The sequence below is a fragment of the Aspergillus foveolatus genome (genome assembly GCF_047715535.1).
Source record: "Aspergillus foveolatus strain CBS 279.81 unplaced genomic scaffold BDW70scaffold_40, whole genome shotgun sequence".
Classification (NCBI taxonomy): Eukaryota; Fungi; Ascomycota; class Eurotiomycetes; order Eurotiales; family Aspergillaceae; genus Aspergillus; species Aspergillus foveolatus.
Genome location: NW_027396104.1, coordinates 90,817 through 113,790, shown reverse-complemented (window position 1 = coordinate 113,790; position 22,974 = coordinate 90,817). Strand labels below are relative to the sequence as shown.

The following is a 22,974-nucleotide window of genomic DNA, read 5'->3' as shown; positions in this document are numbered from 1 at the left end:
TTCCGTCTTCGTATTCTTTTTCTTTCCCCCTCACGGCCTCTAGCGGCATTGTCTGCCTGTATGGGTGAGATTCTTGAACGCAGCCACTGGGTAGTTCTTGTTTTCAATTTATATCTGTCAATGGGGAGGCCGCTGAAGTCTGGCCACTGATGCTAAATATATCAAAGAAGATGATACTTCAGTTGCGGAGAGAACATTCCTACCAAGGCCATAACTAAAATACAGGTCTGGAGCTGGGAGAATTGAGCGGTCCGAGTAGCCGTCCAGGTCGGAGTTGGGGCTGGCTCCACTGTCCAGGGTTCAGGTCAATCGTGTAGACCTTCAATTGAGATATCTCGTCGCCAAACGAGAGTGTTTTAAATAATTTAGCCGTTGTCCAAAGTTAGGCACCTTGCGAAGCTGCCGCAATTGAAGGCCCTGGACATGGGTCTTGCCAGCTATGGATACGTGAAATTTGAAGACCAGCTCCAGTGATAGAACGGGGAATAAGGCCATGATCACGAGGAGTGAGCATACGCCGGCGAAGAAAAAGGAATCAAATGTTCGCGTGAGTATGCAGCTGGAGCAGACGGTGCGATAGTGTCTAGGCCGAACGTCCGCTTCTAATTTAGATGCACAGAGGCATCGCCCAATCCCCCTTACTCCGTCGTTCTCTAATCTAGACCTTGCTTCGAGTAATTCTTGCAAATTGCATGCGACAATTAAGCTCGTTTTACTTGACGCTGTCCAGAAAGACGTAGGAACGTTTGTTGAGCGTAGGAGCTAATTAAAGCAACAAAGACAAGCCAATGCTTCGTTTGTACAGTTATCATTTTCTAAGAGGCCCTATCTACCAACCAGACAGTTGTTCTGATAGCCCTGCAGAGATCTGGGGGCCAGCCCGGCTCAGAATAGTTTGATCCCCCAAGTGCCTTGCATTGGCCAGTGCCTCTGGGGCGCAGTTATTAACTTCGCCCCCAAGATACGGCTGCTGCCATACAGCGCATAGTTCCTCGAACCCTGGGCGCTTGCTAATTCAAATGTGCTATTGGATCCGCAACCCGACATTCCCCTTTCATGAGAATAGGCATTCTGCTTATGCACACTTGTTGCATGCATTGTGTGTTGTGCATAAGGCGGGAACAGCCCACTCAAGTTGATGGAAACTAGAGTGCGTGTAGAGACAGGGCCGGTTTCTAGAGCCAAGGTACCAGGCTACCGCGTGGTGAGACACGTATGTATGAAGCATGTTGAAACACCAACAAACATATGGCCAGGCGAAAATTTCTGAGTTCGGAACTCATGATATCTTTCTGCCTTGGGCTGAGGCTGCAGCGGTTACCTCGGGTGACACTGTCTAGCATTGAGAAGGCTGGAAAATGGTCCTGATCAGGCACCAGGTTCCTTCGTGAATCTGATTCACTGAACAACGTTAATCCAGCTAATCCTGAGGACATAGGTCATTCTCTCCGAGGACAGGTATTAGGGCAATGCGGGGGGAAAGGCCTGGATAGTAGACAAACTATGCCTTTAGACGCTAGGGTCTAAGAAATATGCTGCATGTTTATGATAAACGTGGCGTGGGATAAATTTGCAATAGGTAGCTTTCAAAAATCTGACAGAAAGCTGCTGGAAAATTATGAAGGACAAGATAGCAACACGAGGAAACCAGGGCTTCAAAGGGTCCAGCCCTCACCACCCCTAAATAATTGACACAGCTGAGAAGGATTCATTATGTACAAACAAAAATCGTGGAGGAAGGGTTTCTCTCGTCCCTCTTAGTCAGACATTCATGTTTCATATTGCATTTCCATCAGAGTCGTTATCAGGTATGGTCCGCAACATGGAGCGGACGATACCAACCAGGAAGTTGGATCTAGGCGCCTTGAGCGGAGGGGGGGACCACTGAGTCCACTCATTAGCCTTTGCCCGACTAAAGAGCCGCGCTGGATCTAAATTTGGACCAGCCGGTGCCAGTTCCAGAACGGCAGCTGGTCCTAAGGTGAGGATGAAATCGAGCCAGGCTCCTGCACCATGGGCATGGATCAGTATACAGCTATACAGTACATGGCCAGGGACGCAGCTCACGAAGCATGTGCAGCTCCTCTTTCGTAGTGTTTGGTGGTGTTTCTGCAGAATCGAATACTCCATGTTGCCGCGCAAGGCGGATTTGCTTCGGGAGGCAGTCCATCAACTGTCCCATTGCTACCCAGAAATCCACCATGTCCAAAAGCTGCTGTCTCGAGAGACCACTGACTGGATTCCCTGCGCAAATCTGCCAGGAAGCGAAAACAGCACTGTGTTGAAGTCGGCAGGGTCCGGAGAAGTCCTGCAAACCTGCGGAAGCTCCAAAGCACCGGTTGTTCGTTATCCTTGAAGCCATCGGCTTTGGCCCTGGAAATTGTTCTCACGGTCCTTTTGGTTTCCAAATTGCTGGCAGAATGTCTATACTCGCCAGATAGCTGCATCGACTCTTTCAGCGCGGGGATCGTACGGGTCGCGGAGACCAACTACCATGTCCTTATTCAGGAGTGGCTCGCAGTGGCCTTGGAGCAGGAACTTAACATTTGGTAGGTGCATGAGATCCCAGGCGTAGTGGCGACGATAGAGATTGGCTGCGAATGCTTGGTTACCTGGTTTCTCCATGTTACCACCCGCCTCCTTTATCTCGCGGAGCTACCATGCAGGAGGGGAGATTTTTTTAGCGTGCCCTTCATGAGACCAAGCTCATCTGACTTGAACGCGAGGTAAGAAGCCTTGTTAATTAGGGCTAGTGAGAACAAGTCTGCTAGGTCGTTGGCCACTTGCATAATGCGGTGGAAAATTGAGATCCCAGTATGAGACGTCGGTGTAGCGTCCCCAGGGGTCAATGGCACACCGTTCAATTTGTACAAGCTGCGAATTGGATGGCGCAAGCTTGAGTGATCCACTGATGGTCTGTCGCTGGTGGATCGCTGAATTGAACGGCGCGCTGACTGAGGGCCGTCTACTACCAGAACTTAGGTGTCTCTGATGAAAGACTCATCCGCAGCCGCGGCGACGAGATTGTTGAGATAGAGGGACATCCTCTCGTCAATCAAAACTGAAAGCACCCGCCCCATGCGGGTAATCGGAGTGGAAGGTGCTGCACCCGCTGGGCGTGGTTGCCTCTGAGGATGCGGCTCTACTCTCACGAATGGAGTGAGTGGACGATGAGCTGAGGCTGACGTGGAACGGACTGCTGGGTTCCGGTGACGAATTAGCTTTGCGGGCCAAAGGCGCTGAAATGCACGTGTCAAAACACTGATATGGTCTTGCTTTAGAGCTGATATCCTCCGCGTCGTGAGAAAGGGTAGTTAACGGGACAGCTTCTGTTGGCGTCGACGATGCCTGGCGAGCAGTTTCCCGAGTGGATTTTGTCGGAGATTCATGAGTCTGACCACCTGCAGAAGGCTCCTCGACATCGAGACAGAAAACGCAGATAGTAGAATTATTCGTTGGCTTAGATGGACACCCAGGTCCATCAACGGCTTGGTTTGTGGCCACCACATTGTGAGGCCTCTCAAGCTCAGGAATGGCCATATCCATTCTTGACAGTGGCGAGATGGGACTGGAGTCGTTGCTCCTGCAACAGGCGGACTAGTTGTTCTCTGCATCCCGGAATTCCTCGAGAGAGACGGGGTTGGAGGAAGAGGCTTGGTGACCAGTTGCGTATAGCCTGGGGGCTCAACATTTGGCAGAGATGGTTGTACGCTCTTCCGGGGACGAAGAGGCCGGGGCGCCAATTCCTCATCGCTGTTCTGGGCGTAGAAGAGCTTTTGTATGCCGGTGGACCCATTGTCGTTGGTTCCTCGACGAGAGTAAGACTGGAGGCGACAGAGCTTGCTTCAATGGGTGGACCGCTGATGCTGATGACGGTGCTGTCAATGCTTGGTACTCGTATATGTGATTCTCGTCAGATGCCTTATGCGGGTCTTTTGCCTGAGAGTCCTCAAGATAGAAAAATTGGCAGGGACCGGTCATAATGTATTATGATTAAATAACTAGATGATGTATGAGTAAAAAGACTCAGTACATGAAATGACGAGCAGTGAATTCAGCCGTAGAAGGGCGCTTCATATATACCCGGTCTGGCCCTAGACCGGTCTATCCTCTTGATTCCTGCCATGGTGTAGTACTCCGGTCACCCGCTGTCCCTCGTGCACAGTACTCTATTGCTACACCTGATTAATAGCAGCCTACCGCAAATATTGACCTTATAATATTTCGGATCCCGCGGCACGGTTACAATCAATCAAAAGCAGATCATCAACCCCAGACCACTTTTTCAGCGCCCAATCAGCTCTTTACTCATAAGAAACAAGAGAGTAAGCAGGCAGACAACTAGGTTGTTCCTTACCTCGAAGGGTTACAGCCCAGGATCGTTGCTGAAGCCAGCGTTGGCACTGCCTAGCACTAGCCAAGATGAGTGCGTTAGGTTCATGGAACAGCTAAGCGGTATGGTCACGAGGGGCAAAGCAGGGAGTGCATTGCCACCAATTTGCTGCACGCTTCCTGGAAGACAAACCAAGACCTCCAACCCAATTGGTTCCTGATCTATAAAAATAACCGTGCTGTTCCCGGCCCGTTCCGTCCGCCCCTTCTCCACTCTTATACTTGTGTCCCTTTCCCGGTTCAAACTCAACTTTTACGACTGTTACCGAGTATAGATCTGATAGGCGATGCTTGTCAGCACTCTGAATTGTATAGTAGTTCAAACTATCGGGTTCTTCGCCGCCGACACCGCAGCACGACACCTTACCCTGTCAGGTATATACATCAAACTGACTTCCGGGCGACCTTTCAAGAAGTTGGGGCCGATTCTTGCTATCAGTGACCTGACAGACTGTCTTCTGAAACCGGTAAATGTAAGTCAGGACTTCCGGTTATCTGCTGCAGTAGCCTAGTACCAACATGACCTCAACCACGAGTTATCCATTGTCTTGTTTCGGATATACTTCTGCCAAATTGTTGTAGAAGAATGCCCGCTTAGGTGAAACATATCCAGCCAATATCCATTACAAACCGCAGCTATGTTGGTTCAACAATCTACTGGGCTAGTCATTATTGGCTTACTTCTGCACCCAAGCACAAACGCTCGTGCTCGGCGAATTCTTGCTCTGGGCCTAGTTCGCTTTGATGTCTCTCGTGAACCCTGCGCTTGTTTCAGTCATACATGGCTGTTCCATGCCCATTCCATTTCTGTTGGTCTATTGAGGGTGCCTGCCATGTCTGCCACTTGCGGCTGTAGAGCCAGCATCCCTAGAGCATCAGTCAACCTGTCTCATATACTGTCTGGGCTGACCATTAGCGGAGAGTCTTACTAGTATCTGTGATATTAGGCTGCCACTATCCTATCTTAGTTTCAAGTTGGCCTAGAGCATTATCCTGTTCTGGTTATCTGTCGAATTGAGCTGGTTTTATATTGATGCAGGAAGCGGAACGCGTCCCTGCCAGGCTGCTGCAGTACACGGTGAGATGAACTCAGGGTAATTGCCCATGTAGGTAGGCTCGATTCAAAGCCTACTGCCCTACGTTAATAATGCAAGTGCATGTTTCAGAATTGCGGTACCTGCATATTGAAGTATACACAGCGGCGCACTGACCATTAACCAACTAACAGATGACCAATTGGACTGAGATGACAGTGTTCGGATGGAGGGCTAGAAATATGTCGCTTGCTAAAGTACCTGAGGATCTAATTTCGTCTTCCACTGTGTGATATTCTAAATTCTTCGGTGCCTAGCGCTGCTCTGCATGAAGTCACATTTCAATCTGTTTTCGCCTCCAAGAGAAAGAGAATATCAACTCTTACACTCCAAACCTCACAGTCTAAACATCAAGTCCCTCTAGTCTACCCTCTTACAGTTACCAACACCGTATATTCTGCTCTCCAATCAATTCCCACTGAATCGTTATCTCCTCTTCCGCTAATATCCACCATGAAAGTCACCTTTACCTAGATCCTATATCTCTTTCTCTCCCTCTTTTCCAGCACCTCCTATCCCACCCCTAACACCTGCTCTGGAGACTGCTGGGCCCACGACCCAGGTTTATACCAACGCATCTCCGATGGGAAATACTTTCGCTACTCAATCGGCTCTGGCATCCACAGCCACAGTGCTGATACCCTCACTGGCCCCTGGAAACCAGTGGGCGATGCGCTGCCAAACGGCACCATCATAAATCACCCAGGACGAACTAGATTATGGGCTCCAGATATCTACTACGACCAAGCCACAAAGACCTGCCATGTGTACTATACCGTCTAAACATTCGGCTCCCGCAACAGCGTGATGGGGCTTGCATCCTCACCCAGTTTAATGCCCGAGAGCTGGGCGGATCACGGCGCAGTCATTCGGTTCACAAATGAGGACAGATACAACGCCATTGATGGAAACTGGGCCGAGATTGATGGTGTATCGTATTTGAACTTTGGGTCGTATTGGGATGGGGTGTTTCAGATCCCACTGTCATTTGCACGGGATGAAGGTTCAAAGGAGGAGAGGCTTGCTACGCATGTTGCCAAAGATACACTGAGCCATCTAGCCTACAATGCAACGGGGCATCATTGTATCGAAGCGCCGTTTATCTTTCAACACGGGAGCTGGTATTACTTGTTCTTCTCGTCCGGAAGGGCATCCAAGTATGACACGACACTTCCCGCACAGGGCGAGAAGTATAAAATCATGGTTTGCAGGTCTAGGACTGGGAGAGACGATTTTGTAATTTGACATTCTCCTGCTATATCTATGTCGATTGACGCTGTTTACAGGTAGACAGATTTGGCAAATCCTGCCTGGAAAGCGGCGGCACAATCCTGCTTGCATCCCATGGAAGTATCTATGGGCCTGGTGGCCAAGGCGTCTTGAAGGATAAGCAGCATGGGCTCGTACTCTATTACCACTATGCAGATAAGGTATTGGGCTCTCGACTTATCAGTATCAATTTGGGTGGAACACTCTGCGGTGGGAGGACGGCTAGCCTGTCTTGTGAACCCTAGGTGCTTTTACTACCTGTCATTTCGACAAAGTGATTAGTTATTGGTTGAAACCTTCGCAAACTGATGCACGTAGAGGAAAGAAGAATGTTTATAATGGCAATGTATTCAATCTCTTGCATTCATCTAATGAAACCGCTCAATGTGCCTCGAGAACCAGCACCCAATCTGAATGTCCGTTTGCAGTAGGAGGTGGAAAGAATTGGCTCCCTTTCCTCTCTGAACAACGTTCAAACTGGAAAGGACTATACTCCCCACTCAAGGGGTCATACCAGCTCGCTGAAACGTTACAAGACCTCAAGTCTGTCGTGGTAATCTCAAAAGGCTGTTCTGTAGGCGTATATACCATAATCCAGTGTCCGTTGCTATCCCTAGTTGCCGTTATCCGTGCATCATCCACTCCAGCGTCCCCAACAATAATATCTTGTGCTGGGATGCGGTCGTTATATGTGCTAATACTTCTATCCAAAACAGCCTTCTGTATATATTGCATCTGGCCTGATCCCAGCAGAGCCAGATCACTCATCCAGTAATCGCTGAGCCCTGTACCGTCTGACGCAAACAAACCCGGAATCGCCATTTGCTGTACAGCGTTTGCGCCGTATGTCACTCCTGCTGCTCCAGAGAAGACCTTTTTCCGGAAATTAGCCAGGATACTTACCCAGTCGCTCTAGTTATTGTCTTAAAGGCGTGTCGACTTACAGCTTGCCAACTCCCAATCCTCACATCACTCGCATTCCAGACCACATTCGCACTCTTCCCATTGATATACCGATTTTCGTAGTGAGGCTCATTATCGATCACCGGTCTTCCTCCCGTGGCATACATCCTCTCAACAGTCTCCCAACCTCTTCGGCTATTCCACCACGGAATCGGCGGGTTAGGCGCATAGTCCGTGTGTCCAGACTGGCTTGCATCAAGAGTAAGCCATGAACTATCTCCGAAGAACGCCGACGCGAGAGCTAGCGGTCCGTCCCTGAACCATTGGTTTGTGGGATGGATAGTTAGTAGTAGTTTCCATAACACGGAGGAGATTGCTTCTCGCTCTCCATCGACGATCCCGTATGCCATTGCGTCATAAACGGGAGAATAGTCTATTACCTCGTACGTTGGAGGTGCGCCGCCTCTGCTGTAGTCATCCCTTACAGCGGTCTTGTTCTGCCAGTAGGGGTTTGTGTCTCCGACGAGGGTCTTAGGGAGGTAAGGGTACCGACTGCCGATAAAATGTCCGAAGTCGTAGGCGGTTGTGCTGTTTATCACGCCGGGGTTGTTGTCTGTGTTCCATTTTATTAATTTACTTCATCACAAACTGACGGGAGAATGGAGGAGACATGGCTAAGCACCATTGTCGTGTACAAACTTTCCCCAGCTCGGAACCAGGCAGATTCTGATCCCCTTGCTCCACGCCAGCTCCATAATCTCATCTACATATGCCCAATAGTGCTCATTTGGCCTCGTTACGTCTTCATCTTTAAATGGGAGATCGCCGTTCCGGTTCGGACTGTCAATGCCTATCTGCGTGAACCCTACCGCTAGCACGACGGTAAACCCTTTGACCGCTCGGTCAGATAGATAGGTCTCGGCTTCGGTGTAGTTGAGACGGTGAAAGAGTAGCCATGCTGTGTCGGCCTGCCAGAAGAAGGGTGACCCGTTATCGTCTTGGAGGAAACGATTGTTAGGGGAAGGTGTCAGAGCATAGGAGGCGGGAATTCTCCACGCCTCCGCTAACAAAGCCAGGGCAAGGGTAAGGGTTAGAAGTACAGTCTTTAGCATCTTGTGGCTGTCTGGGTAATTCTGATGAAGAAGTGGAACCTGGAATCTCTGGTCTTTTTAGAGATACCGTGATGGTATCTGAGTGATCGACTAGGGCTGCAGGAGGGACTTGCCAAATTCCCACCAATTGGCGGCTCTGGCCTACTGTGATTCAGGATTCAGGCTAAAATACCTCTTCCTCTAGTAAGTTTGAGCAGTATTCTGCGGGGAAGGTTGTATTCCTAACCTTATGCACTTATTGTCAGAGCGAAATCCGTAGCTGCGATGCTAGGTCACTCGTACCCTGTTCACTTTAGCTGACCATTCAACCAGAATTTCTATCACTCTACCCGGTATCTTATAACGCATTTTCGCAGCCAGCCTCCTATCCTCTAGGGCTCGCGTAGCCATTGCTGCTTTAAGCCAAATCATAGAATACATCTTTAATAATCGGCAAACCTGCCCTGCTGAACACTCCCTTAAAAAGAAAATATACACAATATATCTACTCACTTTGAATGCCAGCACCTCGTCGGCTCAGTAGCACTAACCGCCACCGCGCCTAAGGACGGCTCCCGGCCGCGTATAAACAAGCAATTGACATGCTATTTGTGCCAGCGTCTTGGTTTCTATACTATCATTTGCTGATATAATGGTTGTTGCTCGATACGGTTAGATCATAAGCAGCATTGTGGCAAAGACTCGACTCGCCGAAGGAGTTTCAGAAGGGCACGGGAGCCCTGCCCAAGACGCGACCTTACTCTTCTGACGGCCCATTCAGGATTCTTGGGTAGGAGCAAGGGCAGCATGCGAAGCTTCTCTTGCAAATTCAATCATCGACAGATGAACAGGAATCATGACTGCTTCGCAGGTACACTAGAACTCAAGGAGCACCCCAAAATGAGAGAGGCGCAGCAAAATCCAAAGGAGCAGCGCCAGCCGGTGCAAAACGTGGCCGCCAGGGGAGCGCAAAGTAGGAAGGAGGGCCGAGAAGGATAAGAAATGAGGGCATATGTGATGAAAAGTTACGGTTTTGAAGAGTTCTTTCAGGCTGTCCGATAGCTACTATATCTACTCCAATTGGCGTTCAGACACTGGCGCCTTACCTGCTCACCTCTCCCTCAAACACCTAGGGAGGCACCACCCATTAGTATTCACAATATCGCCCAATACTGAGGAACTTGCTCCACTTTTCGTCTTCATTTACTGTGCTCGGACAACCTCAGGGTGGCCACATCCTCCTAACCAGCACGAGGCTGCATTGACAATTCTCCAAAAAGTCATCGCGTCAGATTCCATGGAATATCAATTTATCTCCAGCTAGAGGGAGAGGATATAAATGCATACTGGCCGTCTTCTTCGTCCAAGACTTGACTGGCTTAACGCGTTCATCGAGGTTGTCAAGAATGACTGTAAAATTTACTTCAACTAGGACGATCCGGTAAAGTTTCCTCTGATCATCCACCACCTCGCGCGTAGACTTCTGAATAGGCGTTGGGGATCTATTTATGTACATGCTAGGCCTCTTTTGAGTCCGCCAGCAGAAAGAGCTAATAAACGTTTAGCCGAGCCGTTTACCGCATCGTCCCGAGCTGCGTGCATTGGCGATTCCCGAGCGGAATTCATTGCATGGGATTGCCTGGAACTGTGTATAATTTGAGCTCGCAGATACATCAATTTGCATGCAGAATAGGTAAGAGGCCTATGGTTTTGGGGGATGGGAATGATTTTCCGGGTGTGATCCCCTTGTTGTCCGGCCAGAGAGGGGATTTTGCGGGCGTTTCCGGCGATCTCTAATAAAAATTATGTGGAAAACAAGACAATACAAAGTTTGACGCTGGGCTGTTTGAATTCTTCCGGGCAGTGTAGTGCCCTTGGAACTAGGTGAACAACGTCATAGACCCTTACCCCGCAATTGCAGAAAAAACCCGAGCCCTAACTTCTGCAACGGACATACTACACCGGCCCCCGGGGATCTATTCACCGAGACCCGGGGTCCCTCTATGCGGGGTACGTGAAGATGTTCCAATTCAGCCTGAACCGTATGCAGTACACAGGAAACCTGTAGATCCCATTCCCCGCCGCGATATAGCGGTCTGCCTGCAATACTTCCACCAACCACCATCATGGAGATCATCCGTATCACCGAAAACTGCAGGGCAGACAAGCTTTCAATCCACTTTACTCTTGTATTTCGAATAACCGAGGGATATGGTTCAATCTCTATAAGATCTGCGCGTATCCTATCGAAACTCGCTCTCAATCCGCTCACTCAACCAGATTCCCATCAAAAATGAAGTCCACTCTCGGCTCCCTAGTGCTTGCCCTGGCCACCGCAGCGTCCAGCGCACCAACAACGCTGCGCCACCAAGGCCTCCTTCGCAGATTCTCCTCGCTTGTCGTGTTTGGCGATAGCTACACCGATAACGGGGTTTACTCCTACATTCCACCAGTCCCGCCGCAGTCCAACGAGACCAGCACCGGCGGCCGCGTCTGGCCCAGCTACGTACAGCAATATAGCGGCGTTAACCTCTACGACTACGCGGTCTCGGGGGCCGTCTGCGACTCCGTGATTGCCAACACCAAGCGCAGCGGGATCAAGCAGGACCAGATGTCCAGCTTTCTTACGGACAACAGCTACAGAGATAATCGCACCGGGTCTCGCGCGCTGATCAATCCCTCCGATGAGACCGTCTACGCAATTTGGATCGGAACCAACGATTTAGGTTACGGCGGGTTTCTGACCGAAGTGCAGCCGGATGGGATGCCGCTGACGTATTTTACGGACTGCGTGTATGAGCAGCTCGACCGGTTACATGCCGTCGGCGCACGCGCGTTCGTGCTGATGAATATGGCGCCCTTGGATCTGTGTCCAGAGTATGCGCGGCCTGAGAACGGTGGAGACGAGACGGGACAATTCTGGGCGAACAAGGCCGGGTATGATACGAACGTCACCCGGTCGAGCGAGAAGATGAGGCAGTACTTCACGATGGTGAACGAGGTCTTTGAGTACCGGACGCCGTTTGAGCTGCTTTTGGCGAACAGGTATCCGGGAAGCCGGTTCGCGGTTTACGATGTGCATGCCCTGGTTGGTTCACCTTTCTTTTTTTTACCTTTCCCCCAGGTTATGGATGAAATAGTATAGCTAATATTGAGTTCAAAACTGCAGATGACTGATATCTGGGAGAATCCGGGGAATTACCTCAACGGGACTGTGCCATATAATGTCACGAGCTCGGTCTACCAGTGCGGCGATGCGTGTTCGGCCAGCGAGGTCCGCGACAGCTATATGTGGTATGACGAGCTGCATCCATCAGAGCAGACGGATCGCATTGTTGCGCGGGAGTTTGTGAACGTTGTCCGTGGGGAGACCAAGTGGGCTAGGTTCTGGAGGAGCTAAAAGGATCACATATGACTTACCTTTCTATTATGACTCGACGCGACATCTTCTAGCTTGCCTTAGAGCACGACGGACTGTAGGTCGGAGAACGGGGCGGGCAAGACGCACGGAGTTAGGGGTTGCAGTATGATCAGAAGCCCTTACGCAGTGGACAGGGAAATGACCAAAAACATGTCCAGAGCACGCGGATAGAGTGAAAGATTATGAAACGAATTAACGTATAACAGATTACAAGAGCTATTTTTGCCCAAGAAACGCATAACGCATCGTACTGGTGGCAGATAAGATATATATCTTTGCCTATCAACGATCGCTGCCCCAGAGAGACAGCCGTGGTGGCATCAACAGCTTCAAACACCAAAGTTCTATGCAATCTATATAGCATATATCTATGTACCAGAGAAGCATGGGTGCTTCTAATATAAAAACCCGTAGGTTATAACTACAGACAGCCGAGCGATTCATGAGCTCGGCTCAAGTGGGGCTAAATATAATAATTTTAACTCCGTCGACTCCATCCCACACCATAGTGGGTACCATGAACGAGACCTGAGACCGGTCTCCCCTCCTTTAATCCACCTCCCTACCTCTATAAGCACATCTTTCTATCTCTCCCGCTTATGAAGCCATGGTCAGCAACACGATGACTCCTCCAACAACCCTCCCCACAGCTCTCCACCCGCGGGCCGCCCATCTCACACAATCCGTCCACGAATACCTGGAGAGAACATACCCCTTTTCGTCTCCAGAAACGAAGCATGCTTTTCTTGAAATGGACTTCCCCCGTTTTGTGGCCTCCTTAGCACCCAGTGGCCGGATAGAGCGACTCGAGAGCGCGGCGCTCTTTGCCTCTCTGACAGCGATTCTAGACGGTACTGTGCCATCTATCCCTTATTTGCTGCTTGCTGTACGGTTGGGTACTAAGATGGGGTAAACAGATGCATTCAGCCAAATGTCCATCTCCGAATCTAGGGAGATAGGAGCCAAGCTACTGGGTATCATGCAGGGCGTTGCGCCGGCTGATGTCCGGAACCCGATTGAGAAGATCCTGGGCAAGGTTGTCGAGGATATGAACGCGCAAAGCCCGGAACTCGCCAAGGATGTGCTTGATGGTGCTGTTGCCTTATTTCTTGCGCAGACGGACAAAGCACGCTTGGGCATTACGCAATTGGATGAGTATTTTGAGTTTCGGTTTAGGGATGTGGGTGGAGAGTATGTATCTAACAGTCTGATGTGTGGCATTGGGGCTAAAAGGCTGACTGATTATGGCGGCAGATTCTTCATAGCGCTAATCCGCTTCGTGAATGATATTGTTCTCTCACAGTCTGAGCGAGCCAAGTTTAACAGCCTCGAGAAAACAACGATCCGACATGTGATCATTGCAAATGATATCCTCTCCTGGGAAAAAGAACTCAAAGAAGCCACCGAGAGCAACGAGGAAGGCGCCGCTTTGTGTTCAGTTGTCCCGATCCTGGCCAGAAATCTGGGGATAGGGTTTGATGGAGCGAAGCGGGTGCTTTGGACTGCTGCCAGAGAGTTGGAAGGGGAGATGGAGGGGTTGGCACGGGATGTCGGGGCTTTATCAAACGAGGGTGAGAGGTATGTCCAGGCTTTGAAGTATCTGGCCAGTGGCAATGAAGAGTGGAGTCGAACAACGAGCCGGTACCGGGTTGAGTAAGGCAGAGGGTGTATTATCGGATTGGTATCAAGCTGCGTCCATGAAACGGATGCAAGAAGTCTGCTCTTCGAGATCGGGTCTCCTACCGGATCAAAACGCGAACACCCTTGCTTCCCTCCTTGGCGAACCCAAGGAACAGATCGTGGGCAAGGGTCACGTCATCGCGTGTAGTCTCGTACAGCTCCATATTCACCTTGCGAACAACGTGAGGGAGGCAAAGAAGGATCTCGGATTTGGCCAAGCTGTCCATTGTTAGGCATTCATAGATCAGTGCAGAAACAGGAAAAAGACATACTTCATGCCAACACACTGTCGCGAGCCCTTGGTGAAGGATACCATGTACTTCTCGAGGTACTTGCGCTTCTCCGGGTCCAACCATCGCTCCGGAATGAATTCGTGGGAGTCGGGGAAGATCTCCTCGTTGTGGTGGATCAAGGCGCTGGTCATGCCCACGGGGGTCTAATTTGTTAGTCAATACTTTCGGTGCAGATACCACTGAACTTACTCCTGCTGGGATCGACCACTCTTTGAACCTGAGGTCGCGGTCAGGAGCGATACGTTGCAGTCTTGAGCTGGAACCGTAGGACAGTCTGGAGGATCCGTTAGCTTTTCGGACAGCTTACGGCTTACAGAGCATTTACCGAAGTCCCTCGAGCATAACAGAAGTCAAGTACGGCATCTTCTCAAAGTCCACGAGAGTCGCCGTCTGGTCCGGATCCAATCTGTTCAACTCCTCTTTGAGTGCGTTCATCTTGTCAGAATTCTCCAAAAGATAGTACATCGTCCACGTCAACATCTTCCCCGTCGTTTCCGATCCGGCTCCAATCACAGCTTGAACCTCGCGTGCCAGCCGATCCGGAGTCTTCAGCTCTTTCGGAAGGTTGCTGTTAAGGACATCATGGAAGAATGTTGGATGATCGAACTGATTCTTGACTTCCTCATAGCCCCGCTCCTTCTGCTCTTCCATGATTCTCTGCACAATCCGGTTGCAGCGGTCCTGGAACTGGAAAACTAAACCCATGCCTGGATAGACGCGAGAGAGTAACCACGGCGGCAGCGAGTTGAGGAGAGCGCCTGACCATGGAAACGCCTTGAGATATACGCCGTTCTTCACGCTCCAGGCCAGCGTATCGCTCCAGTCGGGGATGAAGTCCGGTTCGTCGAGGTAGTGGAATCCCACTCCCATGGAGTAGTCAGAAACTACATCTGTCGCGAAACAGGTAAAGGCATGCTGCAGGTTGATCGGAGTTTGTGTGCCCTTGTATGCCTGCAGGCGCTCGATCAGTTTGTTCACCAGCGCTTGGACGAGCGGCTCTTGTTTGCGCGCGCGAGTAATCGAAAAATACGGGTTCATGTTGGAGCGGATGACCCGGTGGTGGTAATGGTCCACCGTCGCAATTGAGCTGCCGGGAACGGGGAACTGTTTGGTAAAGTAGTCATACTTGTTCCGTGGGCTGTCGCGCGAGTAGAGGACTTCGTAGTAATCGGGGTCGTTGATGTGCAGTTCGTGTGGGCTGATGCGGACAATGGGACCTGCCTTGGTTAGCTTTGTCGTATTTACCTCGACGAGAGGCATACCATATTTCTCATGCATTTTCGCGATCTCAAACGTATACTTTCCCCATTTGAACGCATCATAGTAAGTCTCATACCACAGCGTCGCGGCCGCCAGCTTTGGGCCGGGAAACTTGGCCAGGGGCGACAGCCATAGCCGATAAATCACCAGGCCTACCACATAGGCGACCCAGGCGAGGAAAATAAATGGTACAAGATGAAGCATCTTTGACTTCGATGGCTTCTGCAACCCTTGTGACTTGCTGCCGGCAGGGAACGCACCTTCAAATAATCGCAGAAAGCCCCCCTTCTCCAACATTTTCTCCAACCGTGTGGTTTCCCTGTGCCCCATATTCCATGAGCTGCCCGCTTCTTAGCCACTAGCTAGCGGCTCTAGCTGCATGGCAGCGGCAGTATCGGAGCGCCGCCATTCGTTCGAGTTATGCTAGTTTGGGTTGGTGAAACGGCCAGTTCACTAGTGACAGCATGCTGAATACAGACTTGCGCCCATTTGCCGGTTCTCAATGCCATTGTCGAACGGTGGGATCCTTCGCGGCAGGAGTGGTTCGCCGTTAAATAACCCTAGGCTTCTTGCCCACTTTCCTGGCCCGTGCAAGTCTGTTCACCGCAATAGAGTAGCATTTGTCCTTCGACTCCGGCTCTACTCCGGAGTATAAACCATGACCCACCTGTCGCAAAACCAGCGCCCCATCGTTCCAGAGGCAAGCACAATGCCAATTACCAGCCAACAAAATAGAGTTCACCTAGCTGACTGATCGGCGACCAGGTTTATGCAAACCTCTATAAAGACGGTGAGGATGGTGCTGTCCAGTGAGCCTCTCAGGGCTACCACTGAATCTAAGATTTCAACTAACAGACTTACAGGGCCAGTGGAAGCTCCACGAAATCGATCGCACCCAGGATCCTGAATTATCAGTTATGGCCCACCTTGATTCCATTTCAAACGTCCAGAAACCAGCCTAACAGCTAGATACGAGGTCTGGCGTTCGGCTTCCCGAGTCCCCGGTACTGACTGAGTGGAATGGGCGGCTATCGGCGAGGGGGAATATATGTTTGTATGCAGCTGCTCACAGAGACGTCAATTCTCGCTAATGGCCTCCAGCCCAATGATAAGCAAGAACAACCGGCTCGACCTCGTAAGACGAACCAGGAGGACCATCATGTAATGCTGACGGGTTTGTCTAGCACTCCCATATCTGTGACCTCACGCTGGTAGGAGCATTGTGCCGAGCGCCTATCAAACCAGAGGTACAGCAGATCCTCGATCTAGGAACGGGGACCGCAATATGGGCACTGGATATGGCAGAATATGGCATATACCGCATATCTCGTCTTTAGGGGAACTTGCTCAACTCAATGGCAGCCCCGTTCCCAAGGCCACTGGTACCGGTTTGTCTTGCGCTCGACCTTAAGATTTCCGGCTGTTAACCGTCGATTATAAGAATGGACTGAGCCCGACTCAACCTACATGGTGATTGGTAAAACGATTTCCCCCCTGAATAACCTGCTGACCGGAATTGCAAGGATCCTTTCAAATTGCAGATCCGAAACCGACGACTTTGTATTGGAATTTTCGCATCCCTTCGACTAAATCCACATGCGAGGCATTGAAGGATCCGTTAGAGACTTCCACAGACTATTTAGGCAGGCCCACGACAACCTTAACCGGCGTGTTTGGTTCGAAATCTGCGACTTCACAGTCGGCATTTTTCCGACAACGATTCTGCGGAAATAGCGACAAGCTTGCAGCGATGGCGAGCTCTCCTGGTTGAAGCAAGCAAGAAGTTCAGAAAGCAGCTCAGCGTCGCCTAGAACTATAAACAGTGGATGATCGACGCGGGATTCAAGGACGTCCAAGAGGAAATCTACAAGGTACCGTTCTCCGTGGCCAAAGACCCAGAACTCAAGGAGCTGGGTAGGTTCCAACAAGCCAACTATGCTAGAAGCTTTGGATGCGTACTTGCTGGCTCTAAGGTCCCGGTTCCTGGGCTGGACGGTGGAGGAAGTCCAGCTGCTCTTGACGAGCGCACGCAAGGGACTGTTGGATCGGAACCTGCATATATATTCCTGGTTGTATGTAGTTTTCGGGCGAAGGAACTGAGCCTATTCATTTCGCATGTAAGGCGGGCAATAATGGTTGATTGTTGTGCTCCGTCTGTGTATCGCACAGTGCGATTTCGTACAATGAGTGCCACGGAAGGTCCCACCTCGGATATGACGCAATCCGGATGGCGAGAGGCGACGAAATACGCCGGTTACGCGGGGCCGTAGATATTGGACGATGGGATTTGGCGGCGAGAGCTGGTAGGTAGAGAAAACGACACAAAAGGAAGACCTAGAGCTCTAGTCTGTGCTAGTAATGCACGAAGTGGGTGCTGCATTCGTAGTAAGTGGTGGGAAAGGCTGAGACTCTGAAAGTAGGCAGAACGCAGAAAAAAGTCCGCGCCACTTCTCTGGCTTGAAACCATCCATCCGCTCTTCAAGATTCCTCCCAACTCCCTTTGATCACTCATTCCTCATTTCTCATCCTGCATTCCTCTTCTCTCCTGATGTATCCTTTGTATCCCCTTGACGGCCATCAATCTTCTTTCTAATACCTAACTGTTTGGGATAACGGTGTCAGCCACGTCTTCGGTTGTCTTTCTGCTCTCGCCTCCAGGAAGGCTCCGCGTCGCAAACCACCATGGGCCTCTCGAAAACCAACAGGATTATGATCCTGTTGGTCATTGATACGGCATTCTTTTTGCTGGAATTGATTGCTGGTTTGCCTCCCTAGCTTTTGGCAGCCGCCCGTTTGCTTATACCCTCTACCAGGTTACTCCGTCCACTCGCTTGCCCTCGTCGCGGATTCGTTTCACATGGTACGACTCATCGAACCTACTCTCTACATATCCTGACACGCTCTAGCTGAATGATGTGATCTCGCTGCTCGTCGGATTGTGGGCTGTCAAAGTGGCCAATCGCGAAACGTCTTCCAAGATGTACACCTACGGAGTGAGTGTCATCCCTTCCTACCCGCCCTGTTGGAATCCGGCCTGACTGCTGGATACAGTGGCAACGGGCCGAAACCCTGGGTGCGCTCGTCAACGGTGTATTTCTCGTTGCCTTGTGTTTATCTATTTTCCTCGAAGCGATACAAAGATTAGTTGAGCCGCAGGAGGTCAGGAACCCGAAGCTTGTCTGCGGAGTGGGATGCGCCGGGTTGCTGTCGAACATCCTGGGACTGGTTTTGTTCCACGATCATTCGCACGGCCACGGACACGGACATGGACACTCCCATGAGGATGCGGAGGACGTTGATGCCGCGGAGCAAGGCCAGGTCCACGATCACGGCCACTCGCATGCGGGGCGCGATGCAGCGGTAAGGTTACCTTTCGGCACATTTCTATGCACTCAATGCGCCCAGTCTGACTCGTTTATAGGGCGCAATAACTGAACCCACCGCCGCCTATTCCCGGCGACGGACAATTGACAGCCAGCACCGTAGCTCTCGCCGAGGTTTTGAAGATATTGGCGGCCACCCGGCTAGCATGAGGCAGGACATAATCTTCGCGGCCAACCGAAACAAATTCCCCGATGAGAACGACAGCTATGAGTCAGATGAACGCGCGGAGGACGGTGCGGGAGATAATGGCGGGCCTACTGAACGGTCGACGCTGTTAGGCCACACGGACCGAGCAGCCAATTATACCGACGAGCACGCCCCTGTTATAGACCAGACGAAGAAAGACCCTCACGAGACTCACAACCACGCCCAGCCTAAGCCCAAGGACAAAAAGCACGGCCATGATCTCAACATGCGAGGAGTCTTTCTCCACGTTATGGGGGACGCCCTAGGCAACATTGGCGTCATTCTGTCTGCTCTTGTTATCTGGCTGACCGATTATTCTTGGAGATTTTATGTGGACCCTGGTATCTCGCTCGTTATCACGGTGATTATTCTGGCGTCAGCAATCCCTCTCTGCAAAGCTGCCTCTCGCATACTGTTGCAGGCCGTGCCACATGGATTAAGCATTGACCACATCAAGGAGGATATTGAGAGCCTTCCTGGTGTCAAAGGGTCTCACCATCTCCATGTATGGCAGCTAAGTGACACTAAGACTGTCGCTTCGATTCATATCCAAGTTGACACCGAGATCAAAGGCGAGGGTTCTGAGCGTTACATGCACCTTGCCAAGCAAGTAAGACAATGCTTACACGCCTATGGCATCCAGTCATCAACAATCCAGCCAGAGTTTCCTCGCGACAGTGATACGGAAGACAACCAGGCGGGCTCAGCTCACCTGCCATCGGGCAGTCCCAGCCGCACCCCAAGTATTCGGGACGGCGATCCTCAGGCCTGCCTGTTAGAATGTGGCGATGAGTGCGCCGGCGGTCACTGCTGTCCCACAAAACCCACCTAAAGTCCTCTACATCCGTTATCTTTCGTCCTATTTATACGCTTGTCTTATTACTAGCTGTTCTCAAAAGAGCCTGCCCCGACCTTGCACTGTTTATACCCCATTCCTCAACTGTGTCAAATTACTCCTGTTGCGTCATATGACTACTTATAGATAGCCTAATGCTACGCATGATACCTACTCTGAGATATTCTGCACCGTCACCATTGCTTTGCTTCGAGGCCGTCGGCGATAGTTGAGTTGCGCTTGAATTGCGACCGTGACCAGTTTTGATCACACCATGAAATAGTAAGTAAACCATTAGTAGTGGAGGTTCCGGAGGTAGTCCGATAATATAAAGTCAGTTCACAAACAGTTCAAAACCGGTCTTCCCTAACAGAATACAAATGTTAGGTAGAATCAGGTGTAGATAAGTAGGCACACGTGACTGGGCCCTGTCGATCGTGGAGGCTCCCTGAATACCAGCTATTTCGGGGTCGAGACCTGGAGGCTTCCACCGTGCCACGACTCATCTTTTATGGCTCCGTCCTTAGCCGTTTCAACCATCTACTACCCTTGAACATGATGTCGTCGCTTACCCAGTAACATACTTGCAATAACTAATACCAAGCTGTTACAACGGGCCCCTGAACGCCCCCCTTTAATCAACAAAGTGGCCTCCCGACCTCCGCGGAGCAATGTGCCGACCTTGAGCGCCTTTCACCACCCGGTTGAGCTTCGACCATGAATTATTCTTACCTACCTACGAGCACCCATGCTTACGGCCCTGCTCGTCGAGATGTTACCTCGTCCGGTATTCTCCAATCAATACACGATGCGCTGCCGCACTGGGTTTCGCAAAGGATGTCGTCCGTCGTCCGTACGGCGTCGAGTCAGTTGGAAAAGTACAAGAATCTGACTGAGCTGAAAGCACTCACATTAAGAACAATACGAACCCTCTTTACGGTCACAAATGGACTGATCGTTATATGGATATGGACGCTATGGTGGGGAGAGCGGACCGTGTTCCGCGACAGTGTAGATGCGTGCGCTTGGAACGCTTGGGAGAAATGGGTGAGCTCGTCGCGGGCGTTAATCATGGAGGTAATGGGCAATGCTGATGTTTCTGATTTAGCCTAGCGATGCTAGACCTCATCATGTCGCCTTCATTGCAGACCCGCAGCTCGTTGATCCGCACACTTACCCCGACCGCCCGTGGCCTCTGTCTACTCTCACCGTCAAATTTACAGACCAGTACATGCGTCGCTCTTTCTCGTCAATACAACACACGCTGGACCCCGACTCGGTGTTATTCCTAGGTGACCTCTTCGATGGCGGAAGGGAATGGTCGACCTCCCGCAGCAGCAGCCCAGAAGAGCGTTGGAGACAGTACAACGATGATTTTTGGAAGAAGGAATTCCATCGCTTTGCTAAAATCTTCCTGGGTCCGTGGAGTGGCCAGGAGACGCAGTCTACGAACTCGCGAGGTCGGAGATTGATCGCCAGCTTGCCGGGCAATCACGACCAGGGTTTCGGCTCAGGGGTCCAGCTACCAGTCCGCGATCGCTTTCAGAACTTCTTTGGCAAGGGAAATCGCGTGGACGTTATAGGGAATCATACGTTCGTGTCCGTAGACACTGTTTCGTTGAGTGCGATGGACCAACCAGATCCCCGGACTGGAAGTTCGGGTGGTGGAAACGGAGATGGCGACCGGCCAAACCAGGAGATCTGGCAAGAGCCGGAAGATTTTCTGAATGCTATGAAGGTACACCGCGGTCGCGCCGAGGCGGACGAACTGCGCTTCTTGGGGGAACCAAGAAAAAGTCGGCTGTTCAAGCATGAAGTTACCGAAGTCTCGAAGCCTACGATATACCGAGAAGACGTCCCAGAGATTATCGGGTTCCCAACTATCCTTCTGTCGCATGTGCCTTTGTACCGCAAGCCAGCCACGCCCTGTGGACCGCTCAGAGAGCGATATCCTCCCTCTGCAGAGGGCTTAGAAGAGGACGAGCAAAACGCGCTTAAGCTCAGTGGCGGATATCAGTACCAGAATGTCTTGACTAAGACCGTCTCCAACGATATAGTGTCCAAGATTGGGCCCAACTTAGTCCAGGTATACTCTGGCGATGACCATGATTACTGCGAGATCTCCCACCGCGAGTTCAGCGGTTCGCCGAAAGAGATCACTGTTAAGAGTATATCGTGGGCAATGGGGGTCCGGAAACCAGGCTTTGTCCTGACAAGTCTCTGGAATCCGATCGACCCTACCACAGGGAACTCCATCGAGTCTCCCAACCCTGGAAGCACCATCCAAAACCACCTCTGCCTCCTCCCCGACCAACTCTCCATCTTCATCTACTACGGCGTCATCCTAGCATTCACACTTACCGTTCTCCTCGTGCGAGCCGTCATCCTCGCTTTCCGCCGCACCGAATCAACAACCCCGGAACCCATCCTTCCGCTCACCGAAAACCCCGTAATCCGCACCCGCAGCCGAGCTGTTTCGCATACATCCTCTTCGAGCATCCCAAACACCGCCTTCATCAAACCAGGCGGGCTAGCTAGCCGCGCGACGAATAATTACAATCCCCGCTATTCCCCGCCACAGTCGTATAATGACTCCTCGGCCTACCCCGGCTCTGACTACATTGGGGAAACCGATACATCGAAATGGAAGCCGAGCCACGCGCATCGCGCGCGGCGCGGAAGTGAGACGCTCTTCGGACGGGCATGGACAGAGTTCACCCGCTCGGTCGAGAGCGTTGCTCGGGTTGCGCTGGCGTGGTATTTCTTTCTGATTTGGATGTGGTGAGATTTTTAACAGGGCGTTATTATCGTGCATATGGAGATTCTTATCCTTGCATAGATGGATTTATCTAGAATAGTCCCTCATTATATTTATTTATTTATTATTTTTTTTTCTAAGTTTAAATGTTGATCTTACTTTCCATGTCGTTCGTGCGGGATTTTTCTTTCTGGCTTCAGGCGCTTAAGTTCCAACTCTAGAGCTATCGACCTCGTATTTTCTGTCCACGTCACCTTCCCGTTCCATGTCTCTCTATCCGTGGCCACTTCTTGGTGGCGAATAACTCAACAATACCCCATGAAAATGACAAGCTCGAGAGAAGAAAGCTAGATAGATAGTACGAATATCTACTACTGTACAGAGTAGACCTGCAAGTGCTCAAACAAC

At 50.9% G+C, this 22,974-nt stretch overlaps 8 protein-coding genes across 8 annotated transcripts; 5 read left to right on the top strand and 3 right to left on the bottom strand.

Annotated features, from left to right (window-relative positions):
* Nucleotides 1-1,776: 1,776 nt before the first annotated feature.
* On the bottom strand, nt 1,777-3,981 carry BDW70DRAFT_151735 (uncharacterized protein; the record flags this gene model as incomplete). Its single annotated transcript, XM_073739338.1, has 9 exons — nt 1,777-2,006; nt 2,068-2,244; nt 2,391-2,394; nt 2,431-2,612; nt 2,702-2,916; nt 3,001-3,283; nt 3,320-3,773; nt 3,815-3,866; nt 3,896-3,981. 9 exons carry the CDS (start codon nt 3,979-3,981, stop codon nt 1,777-1,779), a joined length of 1,683 nt encoding a protein of 560 aa, XP_073594124.1.
* Nucleotides 3,982-5,539: 1,558 nt separating this feature from the next.
* Nucleotides 5,540-7,000, top strand: BDW70DRAFT_151734 (glycosyl hydrolase; the record flags this gene model as incomplete). The annotated part of the gene is made up of 4 exons (XM_073739337.1): nt 5,540-5,565; nt 5,993-6,253; nt 6,290-6,722; nt 6,773-7,000. 4 exons carry the CDS (start codon nt 5,540-5,542, stop codon nt 6,998-7,000), a joined length of 948 nt encoding a protein of 315 aa, XP_073594123.1.
* Nucleotides 7,001-7,136: 136 nt separating this feature from the next.
* Nucleotides 7,137-8,770, bottom strand: BDW70DRAFT_151733 (glycoside hydrolase family 140 protein; the record flags this gene model as incomplete). Its single annotated transcript, XM_073739336.1, has 3 exons — nt 7,137-7,628; nt 7,700-8,271; nt 8,341-8,770. 3 exons carry the CDS (start codon nt 8,768-8,770, stop codon nt 7,137-7,139), a joined length of 1,494 nt encoding a protein of 497 aa, XP_073594122.1.
* Nucleotides 8,771-11,042: 2,272 nt separating this feature from the next.
* BDW70DRAFT_151732 (SGNH/GDSL hydrolase family protein) lies at nt 11,043-12,149 on the top strand (the record flags this gene model as incomplete). Its single annotated transcript, XM_073739335.1, has 2 exons — nt 11,043-11,837; nt 11,919-12,149. The coding sequence occupies 2 exons, from the start codon at nt 11,043-11,045 to the stop codon at nt 12,147-12,149; spliced, it is 1,026 nt and encodes a 341-aa protein (XP_073594121.1).
* A 643-nt stretch (nt 12,150-12,792) lies between these two features.
* Nucleotides 12,793-13,827, top strand: BDW70DRAFT_151731 (isoprenoid synthase domain-containing protein; the record flags this gene model as incomplete). The annotated part of the gene is made up of 3 exons (XM_073739334.1): nt 12,793-13,021; nt 13,088-13,361; nt 13,425-13,827. 3 exons carry the CDS (start codon nt 12,793-12,795, stop codon nt 13,825-13,827), a joined length of 906 nt encoding a protein of 301 aa, XP_073594120.1.
* Nucleotides 13,828-13,909: 82 nt separating this feature from the next.
* BDW70DRAFT_151730 (cytochrome P450) lies at nt 13,910-15,700 on the bottom strand (the record flags this gene model as incomplete). The annotated part of the gene is made up of 5 exons (XM_073739333.1): nt 13,910-14,069; nt 14,123-14,286; nt 14,333-14,417; nt 14,469-15,360; nt 15,406-15,700. 5 exons carry the CDS (start codon nt 15,698-15,700, stop codon nt 13,910-13,912), a joined length of 1,596 nt encoding a protein of 531 aa, XP_073594119.1.
* Nucleotides 15,701-17,814: 2,114 nt separating this feature from the next.
* BDW70DRAFT_140049 (cation diffusion facilitator family transporter) lies at nt 17,815-20,152 on the top strand. Its single transcript, XM_073737528.1, has 5 exons — nt 17,815-18,164; nt 18,217-18,263; nt 18,310-18,396; nt 18,455-18,763; nt 18,825-20,152. Exons 1-5 carry the CDS (start codon nt 18,086-18,088, stop codon nt 19,803-19,805), a joined length of 1,503 nt encoding a protein of 500 aa, XP_073594118.1. The 5' UTR covers nt 17,815-18,085; the 3' UTR covers nt 19,806-20,152.
* Nucleotides 20,153-20,334: 182 nt separating this feature from the next.
* On the top strand, nt 20,335-22,731 carry BDW70DRAFT_140047 (putative manganese ion homeostasis (Fr)). Its single transcript, XM_073737527.1, has 2 exons — nt 20,335-20,855; nt 20,917-22,731. The coding sequence occupies exons 1-2, from the start codon at nt 20,526-20,528 to the stop codon at nt 22,591-22,593; spliced, it is 2,007 nt and encodes a 668-aa protein (XP_073594117.1). The 5' UTR covers nt 20,335-20,525; the 3' UTR covers nt 22,594-22,731.
* The last annotated feature ends 243 nt before the right edge of the window (nt 22,732-22,974 follow it).

Bases quoted from the DNA above. Each gene is read 5' to 3' on its own strand.
- BDW70DRAFT_140047 (XM_073737527.1), top strand. From the start codon at position 20,526: ATGAATTATTCTTACCTACCTACGAGCACCCATGCTTACGGCCCTGCT. The intron at 20,856-20,916 runs GTGAGCTCGTCG...TTTCTGATTTAG, and splicing joins GGAACGCTTGGGAGAAATGG to CCTAGCGATGCTAGACCTCA.
- BDW70DRAFT_140049 (XM_073737528.1), top strand. From the start codon at position 18,086: ATGGGCCTCTCGAAAACCAACAGGATTATGATCCTGTTGGTCATTGAT. The intron at 18,165-18,216 runs GTTTGCCTCCCT...ACCCTCTACCAG, and splicing joins TTTGCTGGAATTGATTGCTG to GTTACTCCGTCCACTCGCTT. The intron at 18,397-18,454 runs GTGAGTGTCATC...TGCTGGATACAG, and splicing joins CCAAGATGTACACCTACGGA to TGGCAACGGGCCGAAACCCT.